Below are 13225 nucleotides of genomic sequence, written 5' to 3' on the forward strand. Positions count from 1 at the left end.
TTAACATGTGGAAAGAGTTCAAGATAGCGCTGTCTGTGATCATAGATCTTGGCCTCAAGATATGCGATGGTCTCATCTGTGTGTACAGGGGCCACGACCAACTCAACAATATCCTTAAGATCCAAAATTACCAGCCATGCTGGTTCATCTTCTGGTACAATATGCCCAATCAGAAAGGGGAGAAATCTTAACAATGCCCAATTTTCGTGTGCATTACCGCCAACAGTGTTTCTAGATGTGAAAGAGAGTGGTATGGCATGTGGGCGATTGGTTTTGTCTCCCCATTTGTATGGAAATGTTTGAATCAATGTGTTAAGGGAATCAAGAGTAAAGTATTTTTTCGAGATCAATAAACTAATACAGCGTGCGAGTTAGACTGGAACAACACCCTCAAAGAGGTCATGCATAATGTCTGGAGGATAGCCAGTGCTGACATGAAAATGAGAAAGGTGCTCTGTTAAAACACACTGTTTTTTGACACCACAGCAGGTAGTTTCACTTCCCTGGTTCTAAGTTGAAAAGCACCAGACTTCACATCTTTGGTCTGAAATTCTGACTTAACCCCTGTACAAAATCTGCACACTGACCCGCTAGAAAAACTCTCAACAAAACCACCTATCGCATGGGCACCCAGATTGTCAGCAATTACACACTGCACAGAACCTTTAACAAACTGACCAACCTGCGAAACAAAGACCCCATGCTGTTCTAGTATATTCAGGTCTTGCAAAAGTGGCTCTAACACTTTTTTAAAGCCATAGGATTTGACGTCATCAGATTTGCAAAGAACAGCTAAATAGATTGAGGTTAGTTTTGAATGGGAACCTGGTGGCAAATTACCCAAAACCCAGTAGACACCACAGAGTTTGTGTTTTTTTCGAGAAGTCCCGAGAGGGTTACATATCTCGAAATCATCAACATAAAGATGAAGTGCTATTCTAAATCCTTCACCTTCAGACAGGAAAGGATTTTGTTTAAAGTACTGACCGTCTCTTATGGTTCGGTACTCTTGTAAGGAAGACAATAGCTGGCTTTGTACTCTTGGAGTTTCGAGATGATCAAGGACACCTTTATGAGAGAGCAACTGCTGCAAAGATTGCAATAGAGGTATGTACTGAAATGTCCTTTTCTTTTGGGCATCTAGTATGTACTCAACTGGCTCCACTACCCTAAAATGAGAAGTATAGTATTGTGTACGTTTATAAGCAGTAGCAAGAGGGCCATCCTTTGCAATAGCTATGCCTAATGGGTTAGATTCACATATAACAGTGGAAAGCTCATCAACGACTGAATCTTCAACTTCTAGATTATGGCTCTGAAATACAGAAGAAACTGTAGCTTTTGTGGAAGGCAAAGATTCTGTACTTAATACATAGTGAAGTTCTGAGAGGACCTCATCAATTACAGCTTTCGGAATATGAACAATATTTTCCAACTTCAACAAAATGCATGCAATTTTCTCCTCAATAAAATTAGTTGGGTGTAACTCTGCAGAATTATCACGACTTAGTGTTTCGTATTCATGATCTGTGTCTATGGATTCTGTTAGCCCATCTGCAGAATTATCTGACTGATTCAAATTAGTACTTGTACTGATGAGATTTGCTTGAAAGTCTTTTAATGAATATTGGTTGTGTTTCCTGTTTTTGTGTGTGTTAAATGTACTGTAAACGTTGGTTTTAAATGTACAGCCTAAAAACACACATGGAACTGTCTCATTCTGCCTGAGATGACCATTTAGGTGTTGAAAAAAATCTATTTCTGTAGCTAGTTCTCTGCAAGAACACACATGACACTGGAATGTAGATACTTCTAATGGCTTTGGAGTTGGCTGCTTAGCATGACTTTTATATGTGTGATTTAATAGCTTAGTCCATGTATTAAATGTACAAGGGCAATCTGCGTATGGACATGGAAAGTGACAACTACCCCTAAAATGCCCATGTGTCTGCCTGAAATGCTTCAGCAACAAATACCTGCTAGGTAGTTCTACACTGCATTCTTTGCACTTCCACATTAATTATGCTGAAAAGGAGAGAAAAGTCAATAAGTACAATTCAAATTTAACATGTGAAAATTGTATAGATCAACCCTTGGCAGCATTAAATAGGCTGTCTATTACTTACAATCACCAAGAGGTTGCCTCCAGGAGCATGGTACCATTAATGAAACTGCAAAAGATAAGACAAAAATATTAAGTGATACTCAAAATTTCATTTCCTCACATAATATATACATCATGTCATGAAAATACACCAAATAAAAAATCAAATCATCATTGTAATCCCACAGAAAGTCATTTTGGCAAACAGATCATTTCAAAATTAGCCAGTAGATATTGACATGTGGTAAAAACCAAAAAAAGTATAGAGCTGGTAAAAATAAATAATAATAAATATATACAGGCACACACATTTATTTATTTAATGTTTACTGTATATACACACTTGAAAACTTTTAGGTGAATATCAGTTCAGGGCAGATTATGTATGAATTGTTAATAATCTTTAGTTGCAGCCCAAGACAAATCAAGCAGACACAGCCAATGCTGGGAGAGAGAGAGACAGGCAGACAGAAAAAGAGAGAGAATCCTTGTTTGCTCAATTTAAAAAGACAGCCTGCACCGAATCGCCTTGTTGTTTACAACTACTTCTGGGTAGAAAACGAACGAGAGTTTAGCTATATATATCATGTTTTTCACGCCCTATCAGCGTTTAGACAAATCCGAAATGATTGAAGAAACATTACTATTTCTCTGTGTGTGTGTGTGTATTTCGTGTTGCTATGTGTTATATTTATTCCGTTTGGGGGACTTATTACGGTGCCTCAGTAGCTGCAGCTGACAGGGACACCCAATAGCAGTAGCTAAGCTAACGGCGGTAGCTAAGCTAACATCAGGACGTCAGCTGTTAAAACCCTCTCGTTGTCGGACACGACATGAAACTACTCCAGTAGCTCAGTCACGTTGTAACTCAGATATCCGCTGGAGAATTTTTTAATGGACCGTTTATTGAGTCACTGAGTTATTAAAGTCAAACTGGTAGCTAACGGCTAGCGACTAATCTATGATAACCATAACCACTCCGTCTTCCACCATTTCTCAAACAAAGCACATGGCTACTTAATATGCAGAATTCCGTTTTTTCTCTCTCTATTTTCATGGCTGACTGGCTGTTGGCTCTGTTGGCTAGCCTTTGGTGTTGTACACTGTATAGACATCACATAAATCACACACACAGCATTTAAAACGGCGATTTTTGACAAATTTGCTTTTATAAGCCATGAAAGTCAAGGACGTGATTGAATGCGCAAGTGTGTGGTTGTGTCTGTGAGTGGGGGAGGGGAGAGGAGCTCTAGCCAAAACAGGTCCATTTCGAGGTCATGTTCATGTAACACATTTTTTCCAGAAAACATACGGTTATAACCTCTATACAGCCTATGGGCAGAACATTAGTCAGAGTAGGGCCCGCCTAACCACAGACACTTAGCCTACTCAACTGTATTTTCCCTCCTGTAGCTATCTTAGCTAGCGACTTCACTTCACTGATGGTAAAACTCGTACGGCTTTACGGTCCGTTAACAGCAACAGCTTTATAAATGCAACAAAATAAAATACTCACCATTGAGTGGAAAACAGCTATATCTCGCAGCAGTGTCAAGGAAGATGTCCGACTCCGAGAAGAATGAAGCGAGGAAGAGCGGGAGAATGTGAGAAAGAGACGGTTGGAGCGTGTTGCCTCGCACATGCGCAGTGGGTGGTCCCAATTCAAGTGAAACTCATTTTTTTTGAGTTAGCGAATGTCAAGGTGAAATTATTATGTTATCTCAATTAAATGTACATGTATAAGTTTTTAATAGATGTATTTGAGTAAATCAAACAACAATTAAATGTGTCACATCAAAGAAGGGCTTGAATCAGTTTTTTGAGTGTAGATATATCTAGATCTACAGAGCTGTATATTCCAGTGAGCTAGATATTTCTAGATCTATAGAGCTATATAGTCCAGTGAGCTAGATGTACCTAGATCTATAGAGCTGTATAGACAGTGATGGCCAAAATAACCTAACAAACACACCACATATACAGTACAGATATAGGCACACGTTAAGGCCCATGGTGAAGACATGTCCCAACAATAGAGGCCGTCAGATGCTCACACAATGGACACACTCATCCGAATCTATCTGCTGATAACCCTCGGCCGCAGCCCGGGGTGCTCAAGGCCAGGCAGGTTTTCTCGAGAAGCCCCCACACTAGTAATGCGCGATATAAACGATATACGATATAAACGATAAAAAATGGCCTACGATAGAGATTTTAATTCTATCGCTCTATCGCGATAATGCATGTTGATGACGCAAAATACAATGTTTAATTTTTGGTTTGGTGCGGTTCCTTTTCGCATTGCAATTTTCGCAGCAGTGCCAGAATTCGTCAACAAACCTGCATGTGTGCAAAGAACGTTAACCCATTTGTACCGGCTGCTGTGCGGCGAAACATTGTATCTAGTAGATACAATGTTGCTCCGCGCAGCCGGTACAAATGGGTTAATGATAAACACGCACTGATGCGTGATCCGGTCTGAATGGGTTAAATCATTGGACAAAAAGGTCTGGGGCGTTGTAAAGCCTTAAAGAAAAAGGGGAGGGGGGGGGGGGGGGGCGGGGAAAGCACCGGTGAAAGTAAACAATCATGGATATCCAGCGTGATATACATTGATCTGCGGACTGGTCCAACTCCTTCTCCCTCATCCTGACTCGGAATGTGTTAAATGCATTGGCATTTTTAAGTTATGTTTTCCAGCATACTTTTTAGTTGCTTTTGTCGGACCGTCGGGTGGTGGCTCAACATGGAGCAAAGAGGAGACGGAATGTCTTTTGGATATCGGACCCAAATATCCAAAAGACGTTCCGTCTCCTCTTTGCTCCATGTTGAGCAACGTCTCCGAGACCACCTCTCCGGCTGGGTCAACCTCCTTTTGATGGTTAAAAATATCACGTAATCGACAAAAATCTTAACAATCAATGATCGATCATCAATTAATCATGCCCATCCCTAATTGTCAGTACAGTGTCTGTTCCTTATCTAGAAAGACACCCGTTTTTCCTGTTCTCTGCATCTTGGGTGGCATTTAAGAACCAAGGACTTAAACTAAGTGTAGTGCCTTTTAGAAGGGTTTGCACTAAAGGAAATAAACCCAATACTAATTTTATTTATCTGCAACATTATGTTGTATGACTACAGTGTTTCACAATAAATGTTCTCGAAATGACATACTATATTTCTCTTTTTTTTAAATACATTTAGCAGTTTGGCTTTCCTTAGGGTCTATATAACCTGTTCTGAAACGGTTATTTTATTATTTTATATCGTGATATATATCGTTATCGCAAGAGGCTGCAATGTATATCGCAATATGGATTTTAGGCCATATCGCCAATCTCTACCCCACACCAGCCTTGACTCCCACAACTCACAACACACAATTCGCTAGAAGAAAACACATAAGACTGATACACTCTGAAGGACATCACGCTCATTTGAAGCAGAACCTCTACGGAGGCGAAGCTCCGGACGACCTCAGCGCTGTTAGGGACTTAGACATTTTCGCTCGATCGATCTCTTACGCTCTATAGCTCAGTATAACCTTTTTCACCTTACTAAATAAATCCGAGGCCCTCGTGCCGACAATTTTATCTCCTCTCCGTCTCAGTTTATCTGTTCAAGTAACTACGCAGACTATTTTTCCCAACAACAGTGAGCTAGATGTTTCTAGATCTACAGAGCTGTATAGACAGTGAGCTAGACAAGTCACAAAGGTCTCTATTGGTAGTGGTGTTAATCATAAGAGCAGAACTGCAGTGAAAACTCCTTTTACTGCAGTTCTGCTCTTGTGATTATGAATTCTCCCGACTCTCCCGATTACGTGTGTGTGTGTGTGTGTGTGTTAGCATGTGTGCAGGTATTATTCGATGCAACCTATGGTTACTAATATTCATACTGGTTTAAATAATACATTTGATAGTATTTTGCATCTTTGCTGAGCAAGAGTTTTGTTCGAAAGTTCAGTGATTGAAACAAATAAAAGCCTGGGCTATTGAAGTTTTACGGTACCAATGTCATGCACCTACCCAAAGTCAAGTGGACCGGGTTGAATACACTGCGGGTCTCTCTTCTTATATCCATCTTACCAAAGATATTTTATTACTGTCATTCTCAACACTCTGATCTCACTAAAAGGCTAGCAGAACGAAACAGCAATATCGACGAGATGCGCTATGCATAGAGAAGAAAGAATACCGACGTTGAATTTGCAACATTTTGCAACAAATTATTCTACATCTGCCCATATATGGACACGTCAGAATGTTGCGGTTTCCACTGGCTACAATGTTGCATCTGTGGCTGCTGGTAATGCAACCACAAAGAAGTAAACTCTACGGGGCTATTTTTATCATTATTATTATTATTTTTGACGGCACAGCGATCCGGGGCTATTCCCAAAAGATCCGGGCCTATAGCCTCGAATGCCCCGGTCTAATGACGTGCCTGCTCACTGGACGCCATTTTGTGTGTTTGCAGTTTAGGAGTTATGTCGCTGGTGACGGTGTTGTCTCTTCACCCTGCTCCACCTAGGGAACACTACACAATGATGATATCACTTTGGTAGACAACAACACATCACAATGATGATCTCACTTTAGCAGGCCTACACAACACAACGATAATTTGACTTTAGTACACAACACAATGATGATCTCACTGCAGTTTAGGAGTTATGTCGCTGGTGACGGTGTTGTCTCTTCACCCTGCTCCACCTAGGGAACACAACCCAATGATGATATCACTTTAGTACACAACACAATGATGATCTCACTTTAGTACACAACACATTGATGATCTCACTTCAGTACGCAACACAACGATGATCTCACTTTAGTACACAACACAACACAATGATGATTTCACTTTAGTACACAACAAAATGATGATCTTACTTTAGTACACAACACAACACAATGATGATATCACTTCAGTGCGCAACACAACGATGATCTCACTTTAGTGCACAACGATGATCTCACTTATGTACACAACACAATGATTGCACTTCAGTGCAATTAACGATAATTTCACTTTAGTACACAACACAACACAATGATGATCTCACTTTAGTACATAACACAATGATGATCTCACTTCAGTACGCAACACAACGATGATCTCACTTTAGTACACAACACAACGATAATTTCACTTTAGTAGGGGAGACCGGGTATGGTTGTAACACAGGGTGGGTTGTAACACGACCAATTCCACCAATCAGGGATAAGATACGAGCCATCTGACAGCTTCAGTCTCCTCCTCCTTCCATTTTGATCACTCGTCGAAATATTTAAATAGTTGGCGCCATTTTTCCAGGAGTTACGAGAGAAATCCAAATTTTGAGGTAAGAAAGTAATTTTTTATTTTATTTATTTTTGTTTTCTAGTACTTTTACAGTTGTAGATAAAGTTGTATGAGTCATATCAGGTCAAACTATAGTTTCTCTAGTAAAGAACGGTGTATCTCTCCCTTGCTAATGTCAAAGCACCATGCTAATACAGCTAGCTTAGTAATGGATGACAGGGTGGGGTAGGTTAACACTTTCAAAACATGCGTTACAATTGTTAGACAATTGTTATGTTTTGAAAGTGTTACAACCATCCCCTTACATACAAAGTCAATTTTATTTTGATTTTAATAATTCTACAGAATGCCTAGAACATGGGTGAGGAAGACTGATCGTGGAGTGGATGCCCAGATATTGAAAAGAGCAGCAGAGGAAGTTAAAAATGGAACATCTGTCAGGGCAGTGGCAAAAAAGCATGGCATCTGCCATGTTACGCTTAATAGATATTGGAAGAAGTTTAAACTTCTTAAAGATCAGGGATCCCAGGACCTTCCTCGGGTTGGATACAACAGTCCAAACAAAGTCTTCAGCAGGGAGCAGGAGGATCTATTGACAGAGTACATTAGCCAGGCAGCTGATTTATACTTTGGGCTAACTCCACGCGAGGTAAGCATGATAGCTGAGAACAGTGTAGAATAGGCAATTTTTCAATGTTTGTGAATGATAAATAAATAACATAAAAGCAGGTAAAATAAAAAAATGAATAAATACCAACATATAAATTTAGACAATCAACAGAAATGTGTGTCCTAACTCAGACTTCCTTTTATGCTTTTGCATAGGTCAGAAAGTTTGCATATCAGTTAGCCGTGAGTTTTGATATAAATCATCCTGAAACCTGGGACAATAAGCTGATGGCGGGGCCTGACTGGTTCAACAGTTTTCTGAAACGACATCCCAGACTATCTATTCGGTGTCCACACGCAACAAGCCTTTCAAGGGCCACCTCCTTCAACAAGACAAATGTTGAGCGCTTCTTCAGTCGCCTGTTGGAGGCAATAGAAAATAACCGCTTCGATGGTTCTGACATCTGGAACATGGACGAGACAGGCGTCACAACTGTGCAGGCACCATCCCGAGTGGTAGCGCGCCGGGGGGTCAAGCAGGTTGGAGCCATGACATCAGGTGAGAGAGGCACATTGGTGTCAGTTGCATACGCTGTGCAAGCTCTGGGGAATTCCATTCCCCCATTCTTTGTGTTCCCCCGAAATAACTTTAAGGAACACTTTGTACAGAGCGGGCCATTAGGAAGTGCTGGAAGTGCTAATAAGTCAGGCTGGATGCAGGAGGAGGACTTCTTGCATTTTCTTGGTCACTTTGCAAGACATACAAAGGTGAGTCCAGAGAAAAAGGTTTTGCTCCTGCTGGATAATCACTCCTCACACATCTCTGTGAGAGCCGTTGATTTTTGCAAAGGTCAGGGCATTGTTCTTCTGACCTTTCCACCACATTGCAGCCATAAGCTCCAGCCACTTGATCGCAGTGTCTTTGGTCCATTTAAGAAAATGGTGAATGCGGCCAGTGATGACTGGATGAGGATGAATCCAGACAATTTACAACATTCCAGGGATCCTGAGGAACGCCCTACCCACGGCCGCAACGCAAAGGAACATTCAGGCAGGCTTCCAGTGCACAGGCATATGGCCTTACCATCCGAACATCTTTCAGGACAGTGACTTTGCGCCCTCCCAGGTCACCGATCGTCCTGACCCAGCTGAGGCTCTCCTGCCGCCAGGCTCCTCACCTGCCCACCTGCCGCCAGGCTCCTCACCTGCTCACCTGCCGCCAGGCTCTGCTCCTCCTCCAGAGATGCCGAGCACCTCTGGGTCCATCTTAGGACCGTTCAGTCCAATAATAATTCGGCCATTTCCGAAAGCATGCCCAAGAAAAGTAACAGGCAAGGGTAGGAGGAAGAGGCGCTCCGAAATCTTGACTGATACACCAGTTAAGCTGGCGTTGGAAGAGGAGGACCGGCGAAAAGGAAAAAACATCAAAATTAAACTCTTTGGGGGTGATAAAGGAAAGAAGAGGAAGGTCAACAAAACTGCCAAGAAAATGGTGAAAGCTCAGAACTCCTCGTCAGAGGAGGAAGAAGATTTTTGTGTGGTCTGCATGGAAACCTTTCGAAATTCCAAATCCAAAGAGGTGTGGGTAAAGTGTGTCCTATGCAGCTTTTGGGCCCACCAGGCATGCACTCCAGGTCTGCCCAATTTTATTTGTCACCATTGTGATTCAGATTAAGGATTTATTTAATTTGTTTGTTAGAGAACATGTTGCCCTGTTCTAAAAAAAAACAACTCTTCAGCTCTCGCTCTCAAGAGACACAAATACACACACACAACGTATAAACGTTATGCTTTTTATATTTTGTTCATAACATTAACATAGCCTACGCTACGATTCTATTTTTTCTGTACACACACACAACGCATATGTCACTCTTCACTTCCAATACAGTTTAAGAATATTTTGTTTGGTGAATCTATTTTCAAACCCTGTTGTTTATGGTTATAATTAAATCGGCATATCAAATGGAGTAACATTGGTTTTTTGCATTTTGTCTACCTGTTACAACTTACCCCAGTAGGTGTTACAACCTACCCCGGTAGTGGGGTAGGTTATAACAAAGGTATACATTGTATTTGTCATAATCTCACAAATTCCGTGATATAGTTGAGGAGATTTAAATGGTTGCCACTTGTAGTAGACAAATGTGGGTACGTTGCCTAAAAGGTCCAGAACTGTAGCTTTTAAAAAAATGGTAGATTTAGGTGCTGAAGAAAAAAGTGTTACAACCATACCCGGTCTCCCCTACACAACAAAATGATCTAACTTCAGTTCACAACAACACAACACGATGATATAACTTCAGTGCGCAACACAACGATGATCTCACTTTAGTACACAACGATGATCTCACTTATGTACACAACACAATGACTGCACTTCAGTGCGATCAACGATAATTTCACTTTAGTACACAACACAATGATGATCTCACTTATGTACACAACACAATGATTGCATTTCAGTACGCAACACAACGATGATCTCACTTTAGTACACAACACAACACAACGATGATCTCCCCTTAGTACACAACACAATGATGATCTCACTTTAGTACACAAAGCAACGCAACACAGTGAAACAACCTGACTTTCAGTACACAACACAATAATCTCACCTTTAGCACACAATAAAATACGGTCTGACTTCAATACAAAACAAATTGAAAGTCAGAGCCAGGGTCAAAGGTTTGTTGTTAACATTTACAATACAGTTCATTATCACAACGCAACACAACACTGTAAAATAATCTTGATGAACTAAGACCAATTTCATGTTTCTTATTGTCGTTGAATCAGACGCCGTGTGCAGTGACCACAGCCGTCATTCGGCGGTTCTTTTGACGTCAGGAGACAAGATGGAGGCCGGTGTTGTGCCAGTTTGTGCAGTTGTTGTGGTGCTCCTGGTCTCTGGCGGGAAGCCAGGCTGCAGCTACCGGGGCTTTCCACAGCCAACACTCAGCACACCATGTGACCCAGGCAGCCAATCAGGTCGCCCAGGCAGCCTGGCTCCAAACCAGTCAGATCAGTCCTGGGCCAGCAGCCATCTTGGTTCTACACGCTAGCTGGTTGGGGAACTGAATAAGGATTCATACATTTAATTTTTTGATCTGCAGAAAGATTATATCTGTTTTCATGGTGTTAAAGCTATTTACATCTAGTATGATTGTGTTCATGTTGTATATCATAGGATATTATCAAATACTGAATAAAGGAAAGGCTATCTAAATAATCAAAATCATAACTGCCATTAATAAATGTTTTTGTGAATGCATATGTATCACATGGCTTCTAAATGTTTAAGACTAAATATAATAATTTTGTATTAATTTCTGTATTTTTTTATTCAATTTAATCCTAAGGATTAACCTATAACCTAACAACCTTTAATAATAAACCTAACCTCTAAACAATGTATGTAAACCTAATTTAGCAATAAGTTTATTCAATTTATGTAGGCAGAACAATTTTTATGTATTTTATTGACAGAATAACCAAAGTATATATGATCCAATTCCCCAAAGAACACAGAAAACACAACAAAGAGCATTAAAGCTAAAGCAGCCTAGCTCGATTGTGCTAACCTATGTAGCAATGCAATTCTCTAGCTAGCAGAACTCTAAAATAATACGGAAACACATTGCATTTAACGATTATTGTATTCAAACTTGACAGAATCTCACCGTCCCAAGCCTTGATTCAGAATTTTTGAACGTTATTTGAAACTTAAATATGACTAAACAATATAACATAATTAAAAGCTTATGAAGCAGTAAGGTTTGGTTTCCAAGGGTCAGTGGAAGATTGCAGGATTATTCCATTGAGTCAATCGATCAAAAATACAGAGATCCAATGATTTCCACTTCTTACGGATTTATGCTTTTTATCAAAATAAAGTATGAACGTTAAGTTAGTTCATTAGTTAGCTGAAGTCCCCAAACTGATTGTTATGATTACAGATGAACAGCGATCCTCTCCATCCTGCTTTAGGAAGATGAACGTGAGAAGCCTCTTCCTGATTAAACTTTAACCTTAAACAGCAAGAGAGCACAAGTCAGGATTAAACATCAAACATTATCACACACATAATCACTGTGATGATGTACTCTTAATATATTACTGTGATGAAGTAATGTTAAAGAATTACTATCACTGTGATAAAGTAGGCTGCAAATAAATATAAATGTAAACATATTTCCCTGAATAAGTATTGTAAAGTGGTAAAGTACTGACTGTAGTCAGGGGTTGGGCCTCAGCAGCCGGATTCTGCCCCTCATCGCTCTCAGAGCTGGTGTCAGAAGAAGCTGGGATGTAGCAGAACGGGAGGAGGTGAAGTCATGAGCTAGATGTATCTAGATCTATAGAGCTGTATAGTCCAGTGAGCTAGATTATTCTAGATATATAGAGCTGTATAGTCCAGTGAGATAGATGATTCTAGATCTATAGAGCTGTATAGTCCAGTGAAATCAATGTTTCTAGATCTACAGAGCTACATAGTCCAGTGAGCTAAATGTATCTAGATCTATAGAGCTGTATAGTCCAGTGAGCTAGACAGTCACTATTGGTAGTAGCAATAATCATAAGAACCGAACTGCAGTAAAAACACAATTTACTCACCAACTGGTTTGTGTCCCTTGTCTGAAGCTAAGGATCAAGAGAAATGTTTAGTGTTGTAACAGTGGTGGATATCCTCATGTTATTATACTTTCATATTCTTAATGCCACAACATCTCAGTGGACATTGGAGGAGGTTCATCAACCAGAAGTGGAGGTTTCTACCACCAGACCACCAGTGTGTGAAGACAACCAATCAGATCGTAGGAAGGGGACAGGAAGTAGGACAAGGTGGAGATCAGGTGTCTGTCCTCCTGGAGAGTTTGATCCACTCACCGTTCCTCTTCTTGTACAGAAGGACTCCAACAGCAGCAGCAGCAACGAGGAGGAGAACAACAACCCCAATGATGATGGGGATGGTGATGCCACTCTTGCCTTGAAGGTAAATTCAGAAAATAAAATCAGTCGTGTAATAATAGATGATGGACAGAGACCCTCCCCCATCCATCCCTCCATCATTGAACCACATGTCTAGGGTCACGTGATGCTACACACACGACTAACACAACGTCAGGGTAACTATTCCTCTAGAATCTGTTCTGGAGCTCAGGGTCACTCTGGGACTGATCTGAGCCTAGCCCTATTCAT

General features: G+C 40.7%; 1 protein-coding gene across 2 annotated transcripts in view; it reads right to left on the reverse strand.

Moving 5' to 3' along the window:
- Positions 1 to 11487: 11487 nt before the first annotated feature.
- The window catches only part of LOC307085317 (class I histocompatibility antigen, F10 alpha chain-like), a 6746-nt gene continuing 5008 nt past the window's right edge, over positions 11488 to 13225 (reverse strand). Inside the window, exons 5-8 of one of the 2 annotated variants that reach the window (XM_079750083.1) lie at positions 12914 to 13012; positions 12641 to 12667; positions 12257 to 12327; positions 11488 to 12054 (exon numbers count right to left, since the gene is read on the reverse strand). In XM_079750083.1, the coding sequence (XP_079606209.1) occupies positions 12043 to 12054; positions 12257 to 12327; positions 12641 to 12667; positions 12914 to 13012 (209 nt within the window). In that variant the 3' untranslated portion in view covers positions 11488 to 12042. Of the gene's footprint in view, positions 12055 to 12157; positions 12328 to 12640; positions 12668 to 12913; positions 13013 to 13225 lie in introns of those variants that run through there. The other variant, XM_079750082.1, reaches the window with a different exon arrangement.

The sequence above is a fragment of the Pollachius pollachius genome (assembly GCF_949987615.1).
Source record: "Pollachius pollachius genome assembly, chromosome: 13".
Taxonomy (NCBI): Eukaryota; Metazoa; Chordata; class Actinopteri; order Gadiformes; family Gadidae; genus Pollachius; species Pollachius pollachius.